This window comes from Pogona vitticeps, chromosome 4 (genome assembly GCF_051106095.1).
Source record: "Pogona vitticeps strain Pit_001003342236 chromosome 4, PviZW2.1, whole genome shotgun sequence".
Lineage (NCBI taxonomy): Eukaryota > Metazoa > Chordata > Lepidosauria > Squamata > Agamidae > Pogona > Pogona vitticeps.
Genome location: NC_135786.1, coordinates 62,347,231 through 62,369,170, shown reverse-complemented (window position 1 = coordinate 62,369,170; position 21,940 = coordinate 62,347,231). Strand labels below are relative to the sequence as shown.

The 21,940-nt window shown below is 40.4% G+C and overlaps 1 protein-coding gene across 2 annotated transcripts in view; it reads right to left on the bottom strand.

The window, feature by feature from the left end:
* Positions 1 to 6,610: 6,610 nt before the first annotated feature.
* Positions 6,611 to 21,940, bottom strand: part of MMACHC (metabolism of cobalamin associated C) — a 26,316-nt gene continuing 10,986 nt past the window's right edge. For both annotated transcript variants that reach the window (XM_020783312.3, XM_072997557.2), the window contains exons 2-4: positions 12,554 to 12,748; positions 9,854 to 10,006; positions 6,611 to 7,657 (exon numbers count right to left, since the gene is read on the bottom strand). In XM_020783312.3, coding sequence (XP_020638971.2) covers positions 7,346 to 7,657; positions 9,854 to 10,006; positions 12,554 to 12,748 — 660 coding nt within the window. In that variant the 3' untranslated portion in view covers positions 6,611 to 7,345. The remainder of the gene's footprint in view (positions 7,658 to 9,853; positions 10,007 to 12,553; positions 12,749 to 21,940) is intronic.

The window sequence follows — 21,940 nt, the reverse complement described above, 5'->3', positions numbered from 1 at the left end:
CACCTGGAAGGGACAACATCCCTGTTGAAGTGCTGAAATGCTGTAAGGAGATCATCACCACTGAACTGTATGAAGTCTTTTGTCTCTGCTGGAGGGAAGGTGGAGTACCACAGGACATGAAGGATGCAAACCTCACATTGTATAAGAACAAAGGCGACAGGGGCGACTGCAATAACTACCATGGTATCTCTCTTCTCAGCGTTGTAGGGAAGCTGCTGGCCCATGTTGTGCTGAAGAGACTCCAGGTGCTTGCAGACAGAGTTTATCCAGAATCACAGTGTGGATTTCAAGCTAATAGATCCACCACCGACATGGTATTCTCCCTCAGACAGCTGCAGGAGAAATGCAAGGAACAACAACAGCCATTCTTTGTGGCCTTCATAGATCTCACAAAGGCCTTTGACTTGGTTAGCAGGGATGGCCTTTTCAAAATACTTCCCAAGATTGGATGTCCACCTCATCTCCTTAACATCATCAGGTCCTTTCATGAGAAAATGAAGGGCACTGTAGTTTTTGATGGCTCAACAGCAGCTCCCTTTGACATCCGAAGCGGAGTAAAACAAGGCTGTGTCCTTGCGCCAACCCTGTTTGGGATCTTCTTTGCTGTCATGCTGAAGCAGGCTTTTGGAACTGCAACAGAAGGTGTCTATCTCCGGACTAGATCAGATGGAAAGCTCTTTAATCTCTCTAGATTGAGAGCAAAGACCAAAGTGCAAATGAAATGCGTGCGGGACTTCCTCTTCGCCGATGATGCAGCTATTGTTGCCCACTCTGCTGAAGACCTCCAACAACTCATGAATCACTTTAGCAAGGCCTGCCAAGACTTTGGACTAACAATCAGCCTGAAGAAAACACAAGTCATGGGCCAGGGCGTGGACTCACCTCCCTCTATTACTATCTCCACGCAAGAATTGGAGGTTGTTCATGACTTTGTGGACCTTGGCTCAACAATCTCTGATACCCTCTCTCTAGATGTCGAGCTGGATAAACGCATTGGCAAAGCAGCTACCATGTTCTCTAGACTCACAAAGAGAGTATGGCTCAATAAGAAGCTGATGACACATACCAAGATCCAGGTCTATAGAGCCTGTGTCCTGAGCACAGTCCTGTACTGCAGTGAGTCCTGGACCCTTTGTGCTTGGCAGGAGAGGAAGCTGAACACCTTCCATATGCGTTGCCTCTGATGGATTTTTGGTATCACCTGGCAGGATAAAGTTCCAAATAGAGTAGTCCTGGAATGAGCTGGAATTTTCAGCATGTATACATTACTGAAACGGCGCTGTCTATTTTGGCTTGGGCACGTCGTGAGAATGGCTGATGGTCGGATTCCAAAAGATCTCTTGTATGGAGAATTAGTGCACGGAAACTGCCCCAGAGGGAGACCACAGCTGTGATACAAGGACATCTGCAAGCGGGATCTGAAGGCCTTAGGAATGGACCTCAACAGATGAGAAACCCTGACATCTGAGCGTTCAGCCTGGAGGCAGGTGTTGCATCATGGCTTCTCCCAATTTGAAGAGACACTTGTACAGCAGGCCGAGGCAAAGAGGCAGTCCTGAAACAAGCAAAACCAGGGAGCTGGACAGGGGACAGATTGTATTTGTCTTCAGTGTGGAAGAGATTGTCACTCTCGAATTGGCCTTCTCAGCCACACTAGATGCTGTTCCAAGACCTCCATACAGAGCACGTTACCATAGTCTCCCGAGACTGAAGGATGCCTACTACTATAAGTAACTATGTTGCGTTTGAGGTTTCAGTCAGCACAGTTTGAACTGTAAGCATATTGGGCTGCCTTTCAAACCTGGAATCCACATGGTGAGCTGTTGGCCAACTTCCCCACATAAACATCTTTGAATCCAATAGAAAAAGGTACATCCAATCCATTACTTAAACTTTCTGTTGCAAATCCATGTGCTTAGGAGGCCAATAACAATTTTATGAGATGACAAATATCAAGACACCACTGAGTGAAACCTGGGCTCTTGCAGAATAAATTAGTGGCTTTTCTTCCTCTCTGATAGAAATGCTAAGATGAGAGTTGAGATCCAGCATGATATTCATAAGTGTAGGAAGGCAAGCTACTAGCCCAGTTGGCCTTGGCTGAAAGCAGTGCTGAGTTCAGCAAAATGAAGCCCTAAATGAATCATACTCCTCCCACTAATGATTCATGCTTGCTCTATTTAATTAGAAATAAAAATAAGGGAATGATTTTTGCCAGCCTGAAACAGCATGAATAAATCAAACAAAAAAGTATTTGTAAACAAGACATTTAAAATTAGCTTTTCAGCACCCCTGCTACCACAGTTCAAACTAGCTCCAGAACTGTGGTGAGTCACAGCACTTGCTGTTCACTAGGTTTCAAGGATTACTCACGATTTAAGAAGACTAAACAAAAAAGTAGACAGATCCAATCTATTACTACAGCAACCAGGCCCAAGCCCAGCAGCAGATTGTACTACTTAGACAAGAAAGGAAAGATACATGAAACCCAAAGCTAGTTAATTTATTTTGGTACAAGAGGTAAAAAATAATAATTTAAGTATCTGTTCCCTCTTCCTAATAGTAGAACAAAACAGATATATAGTAAATAAACCAATTCCCACCCTTTCATGATAACCAACCTGCTGCCTGAAGCAGCTGCCTCACTCTGCCTTAGGATGGTCCTGAGCGCAACCAGGATATCTGGTGCAAATTAAGTAAATTTAGTAGCACATTTAACATAAGTTTGGGAAATTTGTCTACAAAATCCAGTTTATAGTGCTGTGCCTGTAACAAAGAATCAAACGGTCCCTTTTTGAATTTCCCTCACATTGAACTGTCATAGGTGCGCCAATGTTGGGGAAGCATGGTATATAAATAGAATTCAGAGTTGGTTTTTAATCTATTGTACATGTTCACTTGTCCTTTTTCTTGAGCTTAGCTGCAGCTTTTTAGGAGATATTTCCAAAGCAGTTTCACTTAGCAGTTCTCCAGCTTTTTGCTCACTACCCCACAGTTGTTGTGCAATGAGCGAGGTAGAAAGAAAGGAAATAATTTCTGTTATCCATTTCCAGAACAGGAAATTTAATACTACTCAGCTGATTATTATTGTCTTCTTAATGGCATTTGTGTGTATTTTAATGCCATTTATGATTTAATTTTTTGTTCTGTTTTTAGCCTTTGTTTTGATTCTTAGCCTATACTGTGCACACTATTTCCTCATGTGTCTTGTTCAAAATCCTAAAAAGTACAAGCTTTGGAAATAATTTATCTTGTTGTTCCCACATTACAGTACAGGTGATTTTTTTTTCTGAAACAAGCTATTTTTATGGTATTTGTTTTATTCTTTTAGGTATCTGGTATACTCGTTGTTAGCTTTAATATTATCTTTAATGATGTTAGCCACATTGAGTCCTTTTAAGGAGAAAGGAAGGGTAAAAATATTTTAAATAAATAAAAACAGAAATTTCATTGTTTTGTTTTGCATAGCTTTGTCAGTCTTTAATGTAAGACAGAAAAAGGAAAGAATCAAGGAAGCTACATGACCTCCTAATCCTAGGCTGTCCAGAACCTAAAATAAGATGGCTAACAATGTGCTACAACATTCAGTCTTCCTTTCCTAGCTTACCATGTAGCCCCTTTTAGTTGAGGTCTCCAAGTTTTCTGCCTTTGTTTTCTCCATGACTGAAACAGGAAGGAAGCGTTCAGAATTAAGCTTTATAAAATACATTTAATTATTTGGATTGTTTGATGTGTTCATTCTGTCACAGGGAATTAGGGGTGTATATACAGTTTCTAATTTGTTCCTCATTATAGCAGAACTCTATAATGCTGCCATAGAGCAAACTAATGTTTTCCCCCAGATGCAAAAATCTGCAAAACATCCGAAGAGCAATGTGGGCACAGCTGTCTGGAACTGAACAGACCTAGTGCAACCATTATAGGTCTTATTTTAGAACAAATCTGGAAGTGGCCATGTGCCATTCAGAATCATAGCACTAGCTCAATGACCAAATACTTCTTTATCTCATTCGGGTGTGCTTGACCCACACAGAAATCCACTCTTGCTTCTTAAGTGAACAACTGTGAATGCAAGAATATGATATGGTGCATGGCAGGGCTCTTGGGACTCCATGGCAGCAGCCTCTCAGCTCTAGTTGGTGACTTGCAAAGGGACGACCATCTGGGGAGGAGGCTGTGAGGGATTTAGAAATTAGCCATACCCTGGCAGACTGCAGACACAAATCTTTCAGAGATGGTCTTCCAATCTCAGCTGCTTATGGTGCCAGCAAATGGGGATTAAGCACCCAATTTGCTACTTAATGCAGATGGATTTGAGCCCCATGTAGCCAAACAGCTGCCAGAAAAACACACAGCTGAAGATTGAACCTAACCGACCATTGGTGTGCAATTTCACCCTTGCAGATCCCAGATTTTCACATGCAAATGGTTTTTGTGAGACTGTCTTCCTGCATGTAAGTCAAAGAGGTGCTCTCAACGTGACATGACTTGCTACTGAGGAAAATGCATCAGGTCTACACAACTCCCAGAATCACTCAGCCAGCATGATCACTGCTGCAGGTTTTTAAAAAAAATAATCGCAGAAAGTAATTTTCTTGAGCTCTGAAGTGACTGGACAATACAGTCTATGCTCAAAGACAGGATAAGTTATAAGACCTGATCAGCAATTTCCATAGTCACTATGGCAAATATTGAGCAGTGATGATATAGTAAATGCATGATGGGGACGATGGTAGGCAAGGAAGGCCCAATGTACTTTGTTGCTTGACGCAAAAATCAGAAATCATTCTGTGTGGGACGGTTAGCTGAACTGGCAGTTAACTCTTCCCTCAACACTGGTGAGAAGAAAGCATATTTCATCACACCTGAAATGACAGGCTAGTTTAGTGGCTCAGGACAAGCTGTGTGCCATGTACCATCCTGTCCTCCAACAGAGGGACACAGCTGGGGATTTTAGAAGAACTATCCAAGAGGTTGCCCTGTTGGTCTTAACAGCAGCCATAGGGAGGCAAATGCCTCATTGCCTAATGGCACGGCTGGCCCTGATGATTAGAAAAGACATGTTTTAGGAACATATATGCCTACATTTCTATTGGCTCAGTTACACAACTTCAGGTTCCTGCGTGCTTTTTAGCACCACCTTCTTGTACATTTTGATGTTTTATTATGTATGTAAGCTGCCCCGAGTAGACTTTGTCTAGGGGGCGGGGTAAAAATGTAATAAAAATAAAGTAAAAAGTAAATATAAAGATCAGCTATTGCAGACTACATTCACAATTAGTATACAGAATGACAAAATCTATGGATGAACAAATTCCACAGTTCTGGTTTTACTCTTCCATTGCATTCACAGGACTGTGGTGCACAGTACAATGTATGTTCTTCCTTGTGGGAAAGTGCTATGCTATCTTGCCTGCGGTATCATAATGTAACTATATTAAGTGGTAGAGATTGGAACATTGCTGTTTAGGACTGGATTACTCAGAATTCCACCATCCTATTGGCTAGGAACCTCTGCAAGTTACAGTCTAAAAGAAAGGTAGCCAATCCAATTTTAATAAGCTTATTTCCTTGCCATGGGAGGATAACTATGCTACACCTTCACAACTCCCTTCCACTCTTCATTTTTAATGTTTATATAACTCTTCTGAAAGGTGCCCTTTGCTGCCAGAACTACCTAGCACTTTGCATATAATAATAAAGAATTAAGTGATGTACACTATACAGCTATCTTATGGGCACAGCATGCAACTCATCCATAAAATGGTGTGGGCAATTATTTCCAGTTGCATGCTAGTATATTGAGTTATGGTCAACAAAAGTCCCTCAACCACACTGCACACAGACTAGTCTGAAATAAAACAAGGGACACACATAGGATGTGGGGACTTTTTAAACTTAACATTCACATCCAGAAATGATAAGACTACTCAAATGCATCCAGGCAATTGCAAACAACATAACACAAATGCTGAAATGGCATTAAGAAGCATGGATGTAAACAGTGAATTTGGGATTAAAAAATTACATTAAATTCTAATCAGCCTAACCCTACAAACATGTATTGCAAGTAAATAGCATTATTGGTACCAAAGACATAAAACAACAGTAAGGCCCACCTTATATCTCAAATGAGGCTGATTGCCATTTGTCTTCTTTTTGTTCAAAGCTGTTTCCCTCAGTAGCCATTCCACCTGCTCATGAAATGGTTATGTAATTTATTAAGAATTAGGGCTTCCATATAAGTATTTTGATGCACCCTTCCTAAGAGTGTTTCCTTTTCTATTGTAGACATTGGCTGAAATCCAGTAGTAAGCAACAAGAGCAGGCCCATTAAATCCAAAGAGATTTAATGATTCAACATCTAGGTAAGTTCCAGTGATTCAACTGGTTTGCTCTAGCTGCAACTTGCTATTGGACTTCAGCTACTGGCTTGTAAACATATAGCCTAGATAAGGTACATCATTATCATCATCGTAAGTTTCATTTAGCATTGTTGGTATTTTCTTTTGCTTAACATACATTAACAGCAAGGTATACCCTTGTCAATAATTCTTCCAGAACTACTTATTACTCTGCATATAATAGAGAATATAGCTCTAAGCAGGAAGAGACTAGTTAACGTTTTAATTCCTGTTATTTCAGCAAAAGCCTTGCACTACAATATGAATGATGCACAATACTTTAATCAGAAAAAAACATGCTTTTTTGCTCCCTTCATTTTTACAACCATCAGCTCCCCTTCACCACACAGGTTAGCATCTCCAGTGCTTTGATCCAGGAGGGGAGAAAAAGAAAGACAGGGATATAGACTCTCAGAATGTGTATTGAGAAACAAGAAATGAAGCACCTGAAGTGATTTTAAACTGTAAAAATGACTTGATAATTTCCTTCAAAACACTTGCTTTCTAGAAAATTTCTCCCAAGGGATAACAAAAGTACAATTTACATAACAATGTCTCCTGACCTCACAACAAAAGGCAATTGATTTTACATAACCGCCAAAGCATCACACCCACACAAAAGAACATCCCCAAACTACCAGTAAATGAAAATTTCAAGGAAAAGGAATAAAATTTCTAAACCCTTCTTAGAGGTTTCCAGTCAGTGGAGGGGGAGTGGAGAAGTACTGTTCTACTCCTGAACTGGCAGGCTTCTATTGTTACTAATATTACAGCTCAGTTCTTCAGAAATAACTTTTACTGTGTTAAAAGGGAATTCCTCTTGCAAAAAGCATATTCTGAATTTCAGCTTCAGTCACCAAGTACACCATCAAGCACTGTCCCTATACAGGGAGCATAACAGTGTAAGCTGTGTGTCCCTCTTGAACACTGAAAACAGCAACTCAGTGTATTGCATTTCTCTGAAAACCTCCTAGCAGTTTCAGCAGTTTTAACCGTTCAGCTGGAGGAGTTGCAAAATAGGTTTTCTGCTCTTCTGAATACTTCTCCTTCACTTCAGTAACGTCCCGGTAGCTCCAGTCCCGCCAGTGGAAATTGAACTTCTCCAGCAATTCTATTCTTTCTTCCTCAGTTGTAACACAGTCAATTGGGTTGGTCTGTAGCAGGAAGGGTACCTCAACATCTGGGAAAAGCAGAAGAGCTCGAATGGCAAACCAACCTCCATAATGGGGGTGGACACAGACGCCATAGATCTTCTGGAGAGAAAGAAAACAGACTGAGCTTTAGAAAGCACAACTCTTTAAAGATCTGTTAATATTCAAAAGGCAAGGTATCGTAATAAACAAATAAAGCCAGAATATTTACTAAGTTCCATATTAAGATTAATGCACACTTAATAACAGGATTTGGGCCGGGGTTGATTCTGTTTCTATCAAATTGCTGCTACATTGCCAGCAGTGGGAATACTGTCAATTTTCTGATATTAAAGGCTTAACCTGCCCCACAACCTGGCATCCCGAGGCTCCCAAAAGCTTTCCTGGAGCAAAAGAGGTCCCTAGGCAGCCTCAGAACCTGAAGAGGGGGATAAGAACTTTTAAATTTTTTAAAAAATGACATCAGTCCCATTTACACTTGGCACTGTTGTGCAACAGGATTTCAGCCACTTATATCTTTTCAGAGATACAGTAAGTGCATTAGAAATAAAATTTGCAAACTAAGCCAGTGTTTAACATTGTCAAGGTTTGAAATTTTGTGTGTATAGAATGTTTAAAAAAATTAAGAGGGATTATGCGAAAAATAGCCCTGAAAATGAAAGTGCTTTCAAAATTGAGGCTTGAATAATAGTTTAGTTAGTATAGTATTTTCAAAACAATTAGCTGGCTCCCCAGCTGAGCAAGGTTACTGAACAGTAAGACCTTGGCAGCTGAATTATTTATGTTAAAATTTATAAATAAAGAGCTTGTGTTTGCAGGTCTTATAATATACACTGTTTGTAATTTCAGTATCTTGGAGCTACAAGGTTCTGTGGTAATATTCTGGGGTTCCAGACCTTTTATGATACAGACCTTTGTTACTCCAGGCTCTGTAACTTTTTAAGTTAAAACAATGAGATGTTTGCCATAGTGGTAGCTTGCCACATATTAAGTTGCAAACTTTGGAGCTACAGTAGGAACAACAACAATTAATCACTAAAAATTGTTTTCTTGGATTTCCAAGAAATCTCTGGAAAAGAGACTGTTTACAGATTAGGGGGAGGTGTGGACAAGTGAAACAACTATAAATATAGGGAGAAAAGAAACACATACACTAGTTCAGAATTCACCACATCATCACAAATTCATGGCACTCTAATTTAAAATTAGTAGTAGCAACAGCAAGAGCAGACAATCAATGGATTTTCCTCCATAGAAACTGGCTTGGCTGAGTGAGCACTTAGCATAATTGTATATGTGCATTTTAATATGGTTAAAAGCTAAATATTACAATGTGTTTTATTTTTAATGTTTTTTTAGAAGTATGCACTGTCTTTTGTTTTTAAATGTGCATTTTTACTATAAGCTCTAGCATTTTTATAATGTAACTTAAAACACTATTTTTGATATTTTATTATAGTTTTGCTCGTGCATTTTGGACTGAATTATGACTTTAGTATTCATCTGAAATTTAAGTCCAGTTTTCATTAATTTTAAAAGTATTTCTTCCTATAGCTGTAAGACCTTTGGATATTTGCAACTCTGAAGTATTTTGTGGATATGGAAGCTAGAAGCAATGCAGATAAATAAAGCTTGAAGAATTAGACAAGCTGATTTTGCACTGAATTATTGCAAGAATGAAAATAGTTTTTATCTTGACACTCAGATTAATGTTGATATGATTGTCAATTATTGTCTGGATTAATTCTGGAATTAATCCTTATTTGGGAACAAATGCCATCTGTCACAAACACAGGCTTCCAATTTTTCTCATCATCATGTGCTGTCAAGTCCATTCTGACTTTTCAGGGTTTTCCAGGTAGAGAATACTCAGAAGTGGTTTACCACTAGAAGTCTACAAAGTTTTATACGGCTCTTGCGAGGATGTTCAGGTGCCAGATTGCCTGACCAGACAATATCTTCCAAAGAACAGTCATAAAACAAAACCTGCTAAGTGCAAGATACCTAAGTAAGGAAAATCACATACTATAACAAACAAATGTCCTTCACCACTAGAGGAATACCTATACAAAGAACAAGGTGGCTCTGTTTTCCATATGGAACCTTACAACTTGGTCCTATGCATGTTTACTTGGAAATAAGCTTTTTTAATTTAGTGGTGTTATGCCCAAAAACGTTTGTACTTGTTTGCATCCTTAGAATAATTAACCTAATTAATAGATTTTGAGCAGCATTTCTTTAAATACTTCAGATCTGGCATATAGTTCAATTTACTTGAAAAAAAAGAAGAAAGATCACCTTTGTTCCCCACGGATCCTTCTGTACATTTTTCCTTTGGTAGTAATATGCTGCACCGGCTACGTGTGCTGCTGTCTGGGCCAGGAATTTAGGTTTCCGATTGGGCAGCATCTCATAGTCATACATGATCTCCATCTGCTCATCTGCAAGGTTCTGTAAAGAAGAGTCTTTATTAGATCTGAGCCTGCACAGGAATGAGCAGGGCTTGAAAAATTTTAGAATATTTCACCAGTCAGTCAAAAATCTCACCAGTCAACACTATAGCCTTGCAATTTATTGGGATTGGGAATCACTGATTTATACCCTCAGACTTGGGTTGCTTTATTACCTGCGTGCCTGTGGGGTCATCAAGCTTGTATTTTGAATTCCTTTATTTTGAATGTCTCCAGCAAAAGTAAAACTGAAAGCAAAAGTGCCCGGCCTCTTAAGGAGCCACGGTTCCCTCTCACCCCAGGATGTGTCCTTGTCTGGTTGAAATTGGGAGCAGGGAATCTCCATATTCTCCAGCATGGGACTACTCTACATTCTTCTGCAGAGCCATATCTTTATCTACCGCTCGAACTCTCTTGTGAGAAGAGGGCAGTTTTTCTTTTACAATTGAAGGGGGGAGGGGAGGACTACAGGATTAGAGAGAGAGAGAGAGACAGGCAGAGGGGAAGGAGGCAGGGAGGGAGGGAGCTGTGACTCATTGAGCAGCATTTTTCACTTGTCACGGACAAGTGGATGACTGCATTTTTCAAGCCCTGAGCATTAGCTGTAAGTGTACGGAAGTTGAAAGGCGTGGAGCCAAATTTTCTTGCCTCCCAACTCCTCATCTAAATCCCTGGTTTTGTAGTCTCCAGTGCAACCCCCTGGTGAAGATCTGAGGCATATGTCATCTTGTTCTCTCAGGTACTCTCAAATTCTGCCTTAGAATTTCAAGAATGATTTCATCCAGTACCATTAAAGTATTCATACATCATCTGATCACCTGGAGTTGGCTAGATAGCTCAGTGGTTTGGGCACCTCACTGCAGATCCAGAGGTTGGAAGTATGATTCTCCACAGTGCCTTCTGTGAGTAAAGCCTCTGTGTGTAACCTTGGACAAGTTGCACAGCCCAGGATGCCTCAAGAAGGAGGGAATGGTAAACCACTTCTGTATATTCTCTACCTAAAAAACTCTGGAGAGGGTTGCCATAAGTCAGAATCAACTTGAAGGCACGCAATTATGATTATACATTCCTGAGCATGTTTCACCTAACACAGTGAGGAACAGGATTATTGCAGAGGCAACAGCTGAAGCAAGTTCTGGGTACAGCTATCTTGCCCACAAAACACACTTCCAAACAAAGGTAGCAGGAGCATACAGTATAATAGTAGTTACATTTTTGCAATTATCTATAGTAATAATTACTAAAGACCATCTTATTATGATACAAAAAGAGGCAGTAGAGGTAGAAAAACTCTTGAAATTAAGGTTTGTAAGTGTTAATTTTGAATTTTCCACTACATAGAAAATGTCCTGCATGTGACAAACTACTACATCATTGGGATGTACTTTATTATAAATATGCTAGCTTCATGTGTTTATATATATTGTGCATACACACACGCTGGAGTATTTTGGGAGCCGGAGACCAAGAAAGCAACGTTCTCTCTCTCTCTTGAATCTTAATTGAAAGAACATGGAAAATACAACATCTACAACAACAACAAAATAGTAAATTTTCTCAAGCTCTGCTCTGAATGCTTATGGGCGGGCAACAGGGGAATGCTGCTACCTTCAGGTCTTGGTAATAGAAGCATGCCATCTGGTTACTGTTGGGAACAGGATGCTGAAGTACTTGTAGTTTTGCCTTGGTGTCAATCAGGGTGTGAACAGGTTCTTCTCCCTGGGACTGCCCCTCATTTTTGGCGGGAAATAATAAAGCATCTTGATAACTTTCAAACTTTCATCTTTATTTCCACCAACATCCATCCACCAGCACATCACTTATAGGGTCAAACGGTTTCAACTCGGGCAACAGGCCACAACTGTCAGAAGTAAAACTCTTATTGTAATCCCATGGACTCAATGGTGGGAGTCCCCATGCCATTCCTTGGGTTCTGGTTTTTGGGGAGGGGTACTCCGAATCACACAAATTGTCCCATAACATGTATGGCGTACCCATCCTCTCTCATCCGGTCCTTCAGGGAATTGATGTTGTGAGGCTTCCCATTCATGCTGCAGTTCAATTTCGCGAGGTGCCACAATTACAGTCCATTCCTTCGTTACATATCTGCTTGGTTTCTCTCTCTCTACCTCCGGGTCTGGCAAGAGTCCATCCACTTTTAAGTTCGGGAAGTCCTGCATAAGGTTCTGGGTGCGAATTCTCTCGAACACCTTTTTGCGTTCCTCTTCTTTTTCTCATAATCCTCCACTACCAAACTAAACCATCTAACCCCTTCTTCATTTATATCTTCCTCCCAAACCGCTACTTCTTGCTCCGCCCACTCTCCTTCTATCAATCCCTCTGCTAAGCAAACCTCAGTCTTTGCCGCTTCATCATCCAATTTCAATTCTCCCGTCTTTTCTGCAACTGTCATTGTGTTTGTTTGCTGATCCCCTTCATTCGTCTTTTCTTCTTTTACTACATCTTTTACAGTTAAGGACGGCACACTTCTACTCTCTGCTCCTTCACACAGGGCCACAAAATGAAATGATGCCTTAAATTATCTTACCTGTCTAACCACTGAGAGGTGGTATGAAACACACTGATCCACAGGGTCCTGAATCTTTTTCAGCAGTTGATTCCTCAAGAAGGGTTTGAAGGCTTTGTCAAACATGGCAGGAATGCTGAGCACCACAAACGCCAATGTGTTCTCTGAGTATGGCAAATGAAAAGCTGGAGGAACAGCTTCATTGTACCATCCCACCTTCAGAAAATGAAAAAAAAAAAAGCATGAGAATTAAAACGGGAAACAAGAACTAGTGGAATGGACATGTGCCTTTATTTGCACAAAGAAAAGCACTGCAATCTAAGATATCATTTTCAAAAGCAAAAGGTCCCAGCCATCCTAACCTCACAACTTGGTGTTCTGGGTCTACGAAAGAAGCACAAATCAACATAGAAATATTTGCAGGAAATCATTAATAGCTCTGTGACTTTACAGTGGTGCCTTGACTTACGAACTTAATCCGTATTGGAATGGTGGATATAAGTCAAAATGTTTGTAAGTCAAAGCACTGTTTCTCATAGGAATGCACTGAAAACCGATTAATCTGTTCCAGCTGTTTTTTGTCCTTATGTCAAGGCACGGTTCATAAGTCAAAGCATTAGTTCCCATAGGAACTAATGCAAAGCTAGTTAATCCATATTCTTCCACTAGGGGGAGATTTTTTTCTTTTTTCTTATTTTGACCTAAAATGGACTTAGGTCAAAAAAAAGACAGGAAAGATTTTTTTGTTGTTGTTCATAAATCAAAGCTCCATTCATAACTCAAAGCAATATTTAGCGTCCGGAGCTGTTCATAATTCAAAACGTTCATAGGTCAGGGCATTTGTAAATCAAGGCACCACTGTATTTTATATTGTTTCACTGATTGTGAGGACGAGTCAGAGAGTGAGCCGTCCCCTCAAGCACCTAGGGTAGAACAAACAAGGGAGACATTAAAATCAGAATGGGGATGAACAAGGGAAAGAGCAAGAGACAGAGAGACGTGCTGGAGGAAAGGAAGATGATCGCACGGAGGAGATAGGGATGACGAGACAGAGGAAGCCACGAGAGTGAAAGGCGGTTAGATACGTTAGAAATAGCCCAGGGAGGAGAAAAGAAGGAGCTAGGAGGTGTGAGGGAAAAGATTGACGTCTTTCTGACGACTGAAGAAGGTGGTTTGTCTAAAGAGACTGAGAAAGTGACCGTTATAAATGAAAACCTAACAAAGAAAGAAGATAAAGAAACTCAGGTATTCTCTGTACCTAGAAAGAGAACATCAATGAACGTAGATGAAGAAGGAGAGAATAGCCAAAGAGAAAGCGAGACCCATAATACCAGGACTAAGCCCGGAGGAATGGACGGTATTAGTCTACCCCAAGGGCAGGGGTCCGAAGCGTCATGTACTCCGAGTAGATCCAGCCACAGTGAAAGAGAAAATGACAGAAGGAGAATGGGCCTGCCACCCATGTTGCGGGACCATATATGTGGTCTGCAGTGCATACCTGAAACCACCCACTGAGCAGGAGAAGTCAGCAAAAACGTATTACTGAAAGATAGCAATAACGAAAAATCTCTTATGTGGTTTTGGGAGTGTTCTCCTCCCCAATTGGCATTACACAGTTCTATTGGGTTAAACAAGGAAGAAAGTACAAGTTGTATTAATAAAAGTCCCTTTAATAATAATCCTGACTCATCTTTTATTTTGCCTGAAGAGGAACAGCCTAAAGTAAACAACGAACCTTCTTACACTTTATATATATATACACTTTATATATAAACATCTCTGTGTTCAGGCAGTGTTAGTCACAGTGCAGAGAGTTAGGCAGTTTTGCCAAGTTCCAAGATTAGCTCAAGTTTAGATGGTTATATCTCACTTTAATAAGTTGTAAATGAGTCCTCTGAATATGCATGCAGCCCTTTATCTCCTCCCGTTGCAGCATGCCTGAATAAAATTAGAAAGTCTCTCATTGAACATGGTTTCCCATTTTACGAAAATGTGAAACTACAGTTACCAGCCTTAGAACTAGCCAGGATCAACAAAACAACTACACTATTAATAATGAATGAAGCCATCAGGATGAGTTTGATTTCTGCTGCCAGAAGATGAAACTTTAAAGGCTGAATTAAGTTAATTTAGAGTTCATGATCCATCCTCTGATGCAGGCTAATGACACAATATCTCAACTCCTTATGATGTCATAAGGGTTGTGAACAGCAGCAAGCCAGAAGCTTGACTGGGCTCTTCAGTTTAGCTATGTGATTCAAGACCAAATATCAAGACCTGGAAGGTAGAACAAGTAACAGAGGTCATGAGCAGAAGAATACAGAAGAGGATTGGGAAGTACAACGTGGAGATAGGTAACAGTGATATGAATCTTAAGAACCTGATCTCATGCATATTTGCTCAGAAGTAAGGGATGGGCTACGCACGACAGTGGCAGTTTGTGTCAGAGTCCAGCTCTAACATCAGTAAACGGGAGAATACTCTGAAGAAAAGCAATGGAGACTGCAGTCAGGGATTCAAAAACGAAGCATGCTCGGTTGTGCCTGTAGGAAAAGGAACTTACTTGGCCACGCCCGGCACCTCCCTTTATTCAGAACTTAGGTTACACAGGAATCACATTACAACCAATGAGGCATCAAGTACGTTCTGCCTAGCAACAACTGACACATGCATAAATTAACTGTATTAAAAAGCTAGGCATTCGGTTGATGCATTCTGCCTACGTGACTTCCTTGCTCAGCTGTAATGAAGTCAGCAGACCCCACAAGTTTGGGGCATTTAATCTGTAAGAAAGCACTTGCCTCCTTCAAACCTAAATGTCTTCATTATTTTAATATAGACACATAGGTGCAATGTGTTGTAGGGGCATGCATCATGCGCACAAGTTATGCTAAGATGCCACTACACAACTTTGTCCTCCTCCACTCCTAGAAAAATTCCCACAGACAATCTTGCATTTCATTATACTAACATCCCAGTCAGGCAGCAACAGGGAGGTCTGGTCTGACTTCAACAACCAAGGTGTAGGCTGCAGAGACATTGAGTCCACCCTTCATCTGTCACATATCTCTTTGTAGCCCTTCTCTCTCAAGTACTTTTAAAGCAGCCAAGGTCACGTAGTCAATAGGAAAAATGCAAGCAGTGAACAGCTGTGGGTTGGGGAAACATTTTGTACTCTTCACCAACACATCCATTTTCCCATTAAAACTAAGTACCCTCACTCTCTATGTGTATGACTGGGGTTTTTCTATGTTTAAATGTATCAACCTATTTCTGTCAGATCCACTTTGTCCCTGAGTCCCATTGAGTTCAACAGGCTTTGCTTCCGAATGTATTTAGAATTCTAGCATTTCCAGATCCAGAGGTATGCAGAGATCTTTTACTAAAATAATTATGCAAGAAAAATGAAAAACAGGCGTATTTGTTATGAATAACTTCATGAATACATCACCTCCCGGTGGTAAAAATAGTAAAATTAGTTCTACAGTACTCTGTGTGACTAGAAGAAAAGTTTCTTACTTGTATTTAGTTCCTCACATTTGAAAGTTTTGCACTTGCTCAAGCTGGAGTCAATGGTCTATGTACTTTAGCCAGTATCTAAAGTTAACAACAGCTAAAACACCAAGCGCCTCCCAAAAAGTAAACAGGATCTCTCAAGAGGCCTTTCAGTCTTTGGCATTAGCAGATGCCAGCAAAAGGTGCCAAGAGGAGAGGTGTGCATGTGTCCCAGGTTTTATCCTTGGAAGAGAAACAGATCCTCCCATTTATCCTCCCAACAACTCTACAAGTCAGTTTAGGGAGAGTGCTATGTATCCACTGCGCTGTAAGGGATTTTGTACAACAGTGGTGAAGCCTACAGCAGTGTTTTGTGACCTCACAGCAGTTCATCCAGGGAAGCAAGTAGGCAGAATGGCCTTTGGCTGCCACTGATGGATCTTCTCAATCCCTCCAGTAAACATTAGGCAAAACTCTTTGATAGACAAAGCTATTAATAACAAAGTGGGCTGCCCCAAGGCATAGTGAACTTTCCGTCAAAATGTTTAAACAGAGATTGGATGGTTTATAAGGGATGCTTTAGCTGCATCGCCAAGATATGTAGTATTTAGCATCTGGGAGACACTTCCAAGTGTACCAATCTGTAATCCTAAATGCCAAATATACCTGTATCTGTTATAATGCTGGATGAAGATTTTTCTGCCAGTGTTGCAAAGGAAGATGTACTTTTCTTATACTCCCAGAGAGGTCAGTGAGTGGCTCACAGATCAGAGCATTTTCCTAACAGTAAAACCAAGAGCCTAATGTGCCTGCGCTACTTTCCTCACAAACTAATTTATATTGTGAAAAACAATAATAATATCAGCAAAAGGTTGCCTTTGAAATCCAGAAAGCATTCTCTTTTCAAAGGGTTCTTGGAGGTTTACTTTTATTTCATGGTGCCAACCCAACAGCTCTGGATAGCTAAAATATTTTTTGCATCAATGTTTCAAGGAAATTTGCATTTCTGCAAGATTTCTACATCAGCTGCTGTCAAATATCTGATTATTATGAAGGTACCTGGAAGGATTTTTTTCTCTAGGAGCAACTATATGATGACAGAGATAAGAACAAATTTTTAGATGTGTTATTCTTAGCATTTACTGTGACCAGTAAAACAGCTCACAATAATGTGCATGAAGAGTGAACACTTAGCTATGGTAGCAAATTCATGCGTATGCAATTATAATACTTTAATGAGGTGTGGGGGGAAACAATGAACAGCAATGCTGCATAAACTTTAGTTATGGTGCACTCTGTAGTTTCATTCATGGTAAAATTAGAAAGTTATGAATTAAAGTAGATGACAAACAACTCTGAGTGAAAGAGATGAGGCATGACACTGGGGTCATTTAATTATAAAAAGCACAGATATTTCTCCTGCTGGGAACAATGTAGCCAAATACACGTGGTTTCTGACATGTTCCCCTAAAAGACAAGAGGACATTCCACTGCGAAAGTGAATCTTTTTTAAAACTGAAGTAAACTTGCTATATAGCACCTTGCTTGCTTGTTGTTTAAATTTTCCTGAACCTAATCTATAGTTAGACAACAAAACTATGTTTAAATGATGCTGGCTGAAAAGGTTCAGATCTAGTTTGAGGCATCTATACCAGCATAGCTTTGAAATCTGATCCCACAGCAGCAAAGTATTAGGGATATGGTGGCAGAACATTGTGGCAATGCAGGTCCAAAAAAAGGGCAGGTACTATACAGGGTTGCTGAGAGTACAATGGCCTTAGCCTGAATCTTCAACTGCTTCAGCCCACTTCTTGTTCATATACCACTGAAATGATGTCAGTGGAAGGGGTGAGCAAAATCCAAATTCTATCATTGTGGTCAATTGGGAATCAAAACCCGGAGCTAGACCCACTATTAGGGAGAGTGAGGCAACCACTGCCTCAGGCATCAAGTGCTATGGGATAGTGGTGGCAATCTCCTGACCATTCCCCTCTTGTTGAGGACAGATTTATGAGTGCCACATGCCCTCTTCTGCACTTATAATTTAGCCTGCTGCCCTTGGATGTTGTGCAGAAGTTAACCCCACTGCCAGTATTGAACTGGGATTCAACTACCAAATGAGATAGTCGCGTCTGTGTATGGAATGGGGCAGGAGCCATTTCATCCTTTGTCTCAGGCCCAGCCCTGCCGAAGACAGTCACTCACTTCTCTCTGCTCTGTACACACTGTTATCTCAGAGCATAGGATTCTGACTAGGTTGGGACTAAACCCAACACACCCACAACTGTATATAAACCCCTGCTAGGGAGACAGAACTCAAATGATGCATGGATAGCATGGGGCTCTGCTTGTCTGGTCTAATGCTGAGCATGCTTACAGCAAACCATTATGGGATTGAGACTACAGGAAAAGCAACATATATCACAAAAAAGAGGCACTTTGGACACAAACAAACCCTCCACATGCCCAGCACACACGAAGAAAGAGCTGATTGCTAACTCTTCTCTTTTTAGAACACTTACAGAGACTCGGCTGCAGCATTCCATGCACATAAAAATCAACAGGATCTTTCAACTGTGGAGGCAAAGACAAAGTATCCTTTGCAGGTAAATAAAGAAAATGGAAATCTATTACTGATTCAAATTTATCCCCTGATTCTCTTTCCCCTGTCCTTTGCAATCTGTCAAAACTGTATATTACCAAAATGGGCAACTGTGGGGCTCCAGATTTTTTTGTATTTCACACAGTCCATCGCCAGTGGATATGCTGAATAGGCCTGATGAGAGCTGCAGTCCAGCCACATCTAGAAAGCCAAAATTGTCCACTCCTGATATATTGATATTACTTATCCGTTCCTTTCTCCATTAGCAGTATCTCCCACACAGAGGGAACAGAATAAGCAGAACTTGGAAATTATGCTTTGTAATTAGCTAATTAACATTATTTTTTTGTATTAATAAAGGGGAAGAGTAGTACACCTTCGTAAGAATTAATGCTGTTTTGGAAGGGGGAAGGAGACTCTGTAAATAAAGGAAAAAAGGTTGTATCTCCAAATGGTCCCAATGAGGGGGAGCAGGTTGTGTGTAAAAGTATTGTTTATATGATTTTGTGTTATTAAGTTTGGTAGGTATGTGTTTTTGTTTAATTTTTGTTTATTTTTGTCTAAATTAATTTTAAAAACATTAAATTATCTACCTTGGGTCAATGGCAGAAAGAGGCTTTCAAATATAATCCTTAAAATTAATGTTTAAAATGTAATGTTACCTACAATGTTATTCATTAAAATGTCACTTAACATTCCTTCCAGAAGGCACATTTCAATTCACACTCTCCTCCTCAAAGAGAAAGGAACCAGTATGTTCTTTTCAAAACTAAAATTCATACCAGGTAGCCAAACAATGACACTGTTCAAAATGAAATGACTGATTAAGGAACATAAAAAATGAAAAACAAAGTCTCTATTTGTGTTAATCGAGGCTGTATTTCTTATTGCAGACGCTGCAGAGTTCTACTGTTAAACTTGCAAACACAGGCAGCTGAAATTCTGCATGTTGAATCCAGTTCTCTTTGGCTAATCTAGAGGCAGCTGCAAATTTGTCTTTCTGAATGAAAGAGACATTTTAAAAAAATGAAAAAGAAATGGCTTATATGCGGCCACTGGAGCAGTAAGGGACACCTATGTAGGTGGTGCGCTAATCCAGATGAGTTCTTTTACATTTATAAAAGAAAAAGAGCCCTATGTGCACAAATAAAGTGTTTTTGTTTGGTTTTTTTTTTCCTTTTTGGTGTAATTTTCACACTGGCCAATTTGCAGCCACCAGTTTAGTGAGGTCTGCCCACCTTCTAGCGTAGACCTGGCCTTCTTTCCAAGAGTACAGAGAACTTTAGGGGAGGAGCCCTAAAAATCACACCACAGGTTTCTGCATGGTGGTTTGCTCCAGTATTTTCCCCCAGTTGCCCTACAGGAACTGGTCACCATAACACAATTGGTCACCTGGGTTGGTAAGCAAGGCTCTGAACGACTTGCTGGTTCTAATAGTGTTATGATAGAGAAATGTAAATTGGATGTGATGAACCATCATTTCAGAGAATAATTGTTTCCAACCTTGGAATTCCTAATAGTCTTGAAACTACAATGTGCAAATATCTTAACAAGTATACTAGATTCTTGCTTGTGCTAACTACAGCTTCTGGGTGTCATAGTCCAAATACTGTACTGTATATTTGTAGGGCCACTGTATTGGGTTATGCACAGAAAACACAGGCCTCTTTACCTTGGGGTGTATTTGGAAATAAGACATATCCACTGCGAATAGTATGCAAACTCTTTCAATTAGTGCATTAAATAATTGTTAATTTAATTAGTTTAAAACTTCTGCATTTAAGTGTTAATGGCAATGAGTTAAATGTATTTGCGAAGGCTTTCACGGCCGGGATCTAATGGTTGTTGTGGGTTTTTCAGGCTCTTTGGCCGTGTTCTGAAGGTTGTTCTTCCTAATGTTCTGCCAGTCTCTGTGGCTGGCATCTCCAGAGGACAGAACTCTGTCCTCTGTGCTGTCCTCTGAAGTGCTGTCCTCTGAAGATGCCGGCCACAGAGGCTGGTAAAACGTTAGGAAAAACAATCTTCAGAACACAGCCAAAGAGCCCGAAAAACCCACAACAAGCAATGAGTTAACTTCCCCATTTCAAAGTTTAACTTGTTTTTATACCCAACATTCCACATTCTAAGAATAAGCACACACTGTGTAGTGTGGGCCCCTAACTGAAAAGCTCTCCAACTACTACTAATGCTGATCAAATGCTTCTGACCTATTTCCCTTGCAAGATCACAGCTGGACACATGGAACAAAATAAACAGCTACTCCATCTTGAACTCCACTATAAGTCCCCATAGGGAAAGAAGGTAAGTTTCATTTCAGTGACTATCTAGGGATGGCAAATGTTTGACATGCCAGATTTTTTGGACTACAACTCCCATAGTCCTTTATCATTAGCATTATAGGCTGGGGATTCTGGGAGTTGATGTCCAAAACATCTAGGGTGCCTTTATACTTTGTCCCCTAACATTATGTGCAAGGCCACTGGAAAAGCATCAAGGTTGCAGTAATTTCATTATATGCGATCAAGTCAGTTATGACTTATGGCATCCTTCTCAAGCTTTTCTAGATAATAGTTTACCATTTGCCTCTGAGGGCACTCGAGCACTGTGGAGTTTGCCCAGGCTACACTCTCCTTCAAGGCACAGTGGGGAACTGAACTCCTAATCCCTGAATGAAACCATTCACTTTATTGAGTGATAGCTAGCAATACTGTCTCTCAAATCACTGACTCCCAAACACCTGAAATTCATTGAGGTCCAAAGATCATATGCTATGCCCACTGAACATTTAATCACTGCTATCCCTATATTTGTCCTGGCTTTCATGACAGGCACATGGGCATTCCTCACCCACAGTAAAATGCAGACCACAAGAAATGCCTACAATGAGATGAAACACTGGCTAGTCCAATTTCAGCTGCTTGTCTATGGGTTTGCCAGCCTTCTGGTTCTATCTACTCTCTTGCTCTGTTTTTTAAAGCCTCTTAACAGGCAGCTATAAAAACAAGTGTGAAGCCATAGAGTTAGGTAAATATCCACCTGTTCTTCTGCTGTCTACTGCTTTCAAAGACACATCAGACACTATGGCTGGCCATCCTATCCATTTGTTCTCACTGCACAACTCACTCCAGCTCTAATGCTGTTCAATAAAAGCTCTCACTTTGCAGCAGCTGTTGTTTCTCTTTCAATGGGGGTTAACTTCCAACACCCCTGTTCTTATTCATCCCAGCTGGTCTAATGTTTGTGCCCTGAACTAGGGGAGCCCAGGGCTTCACCTGCTACTTAGGAGGTTTCAGGAGCTTTATTTTCATCCT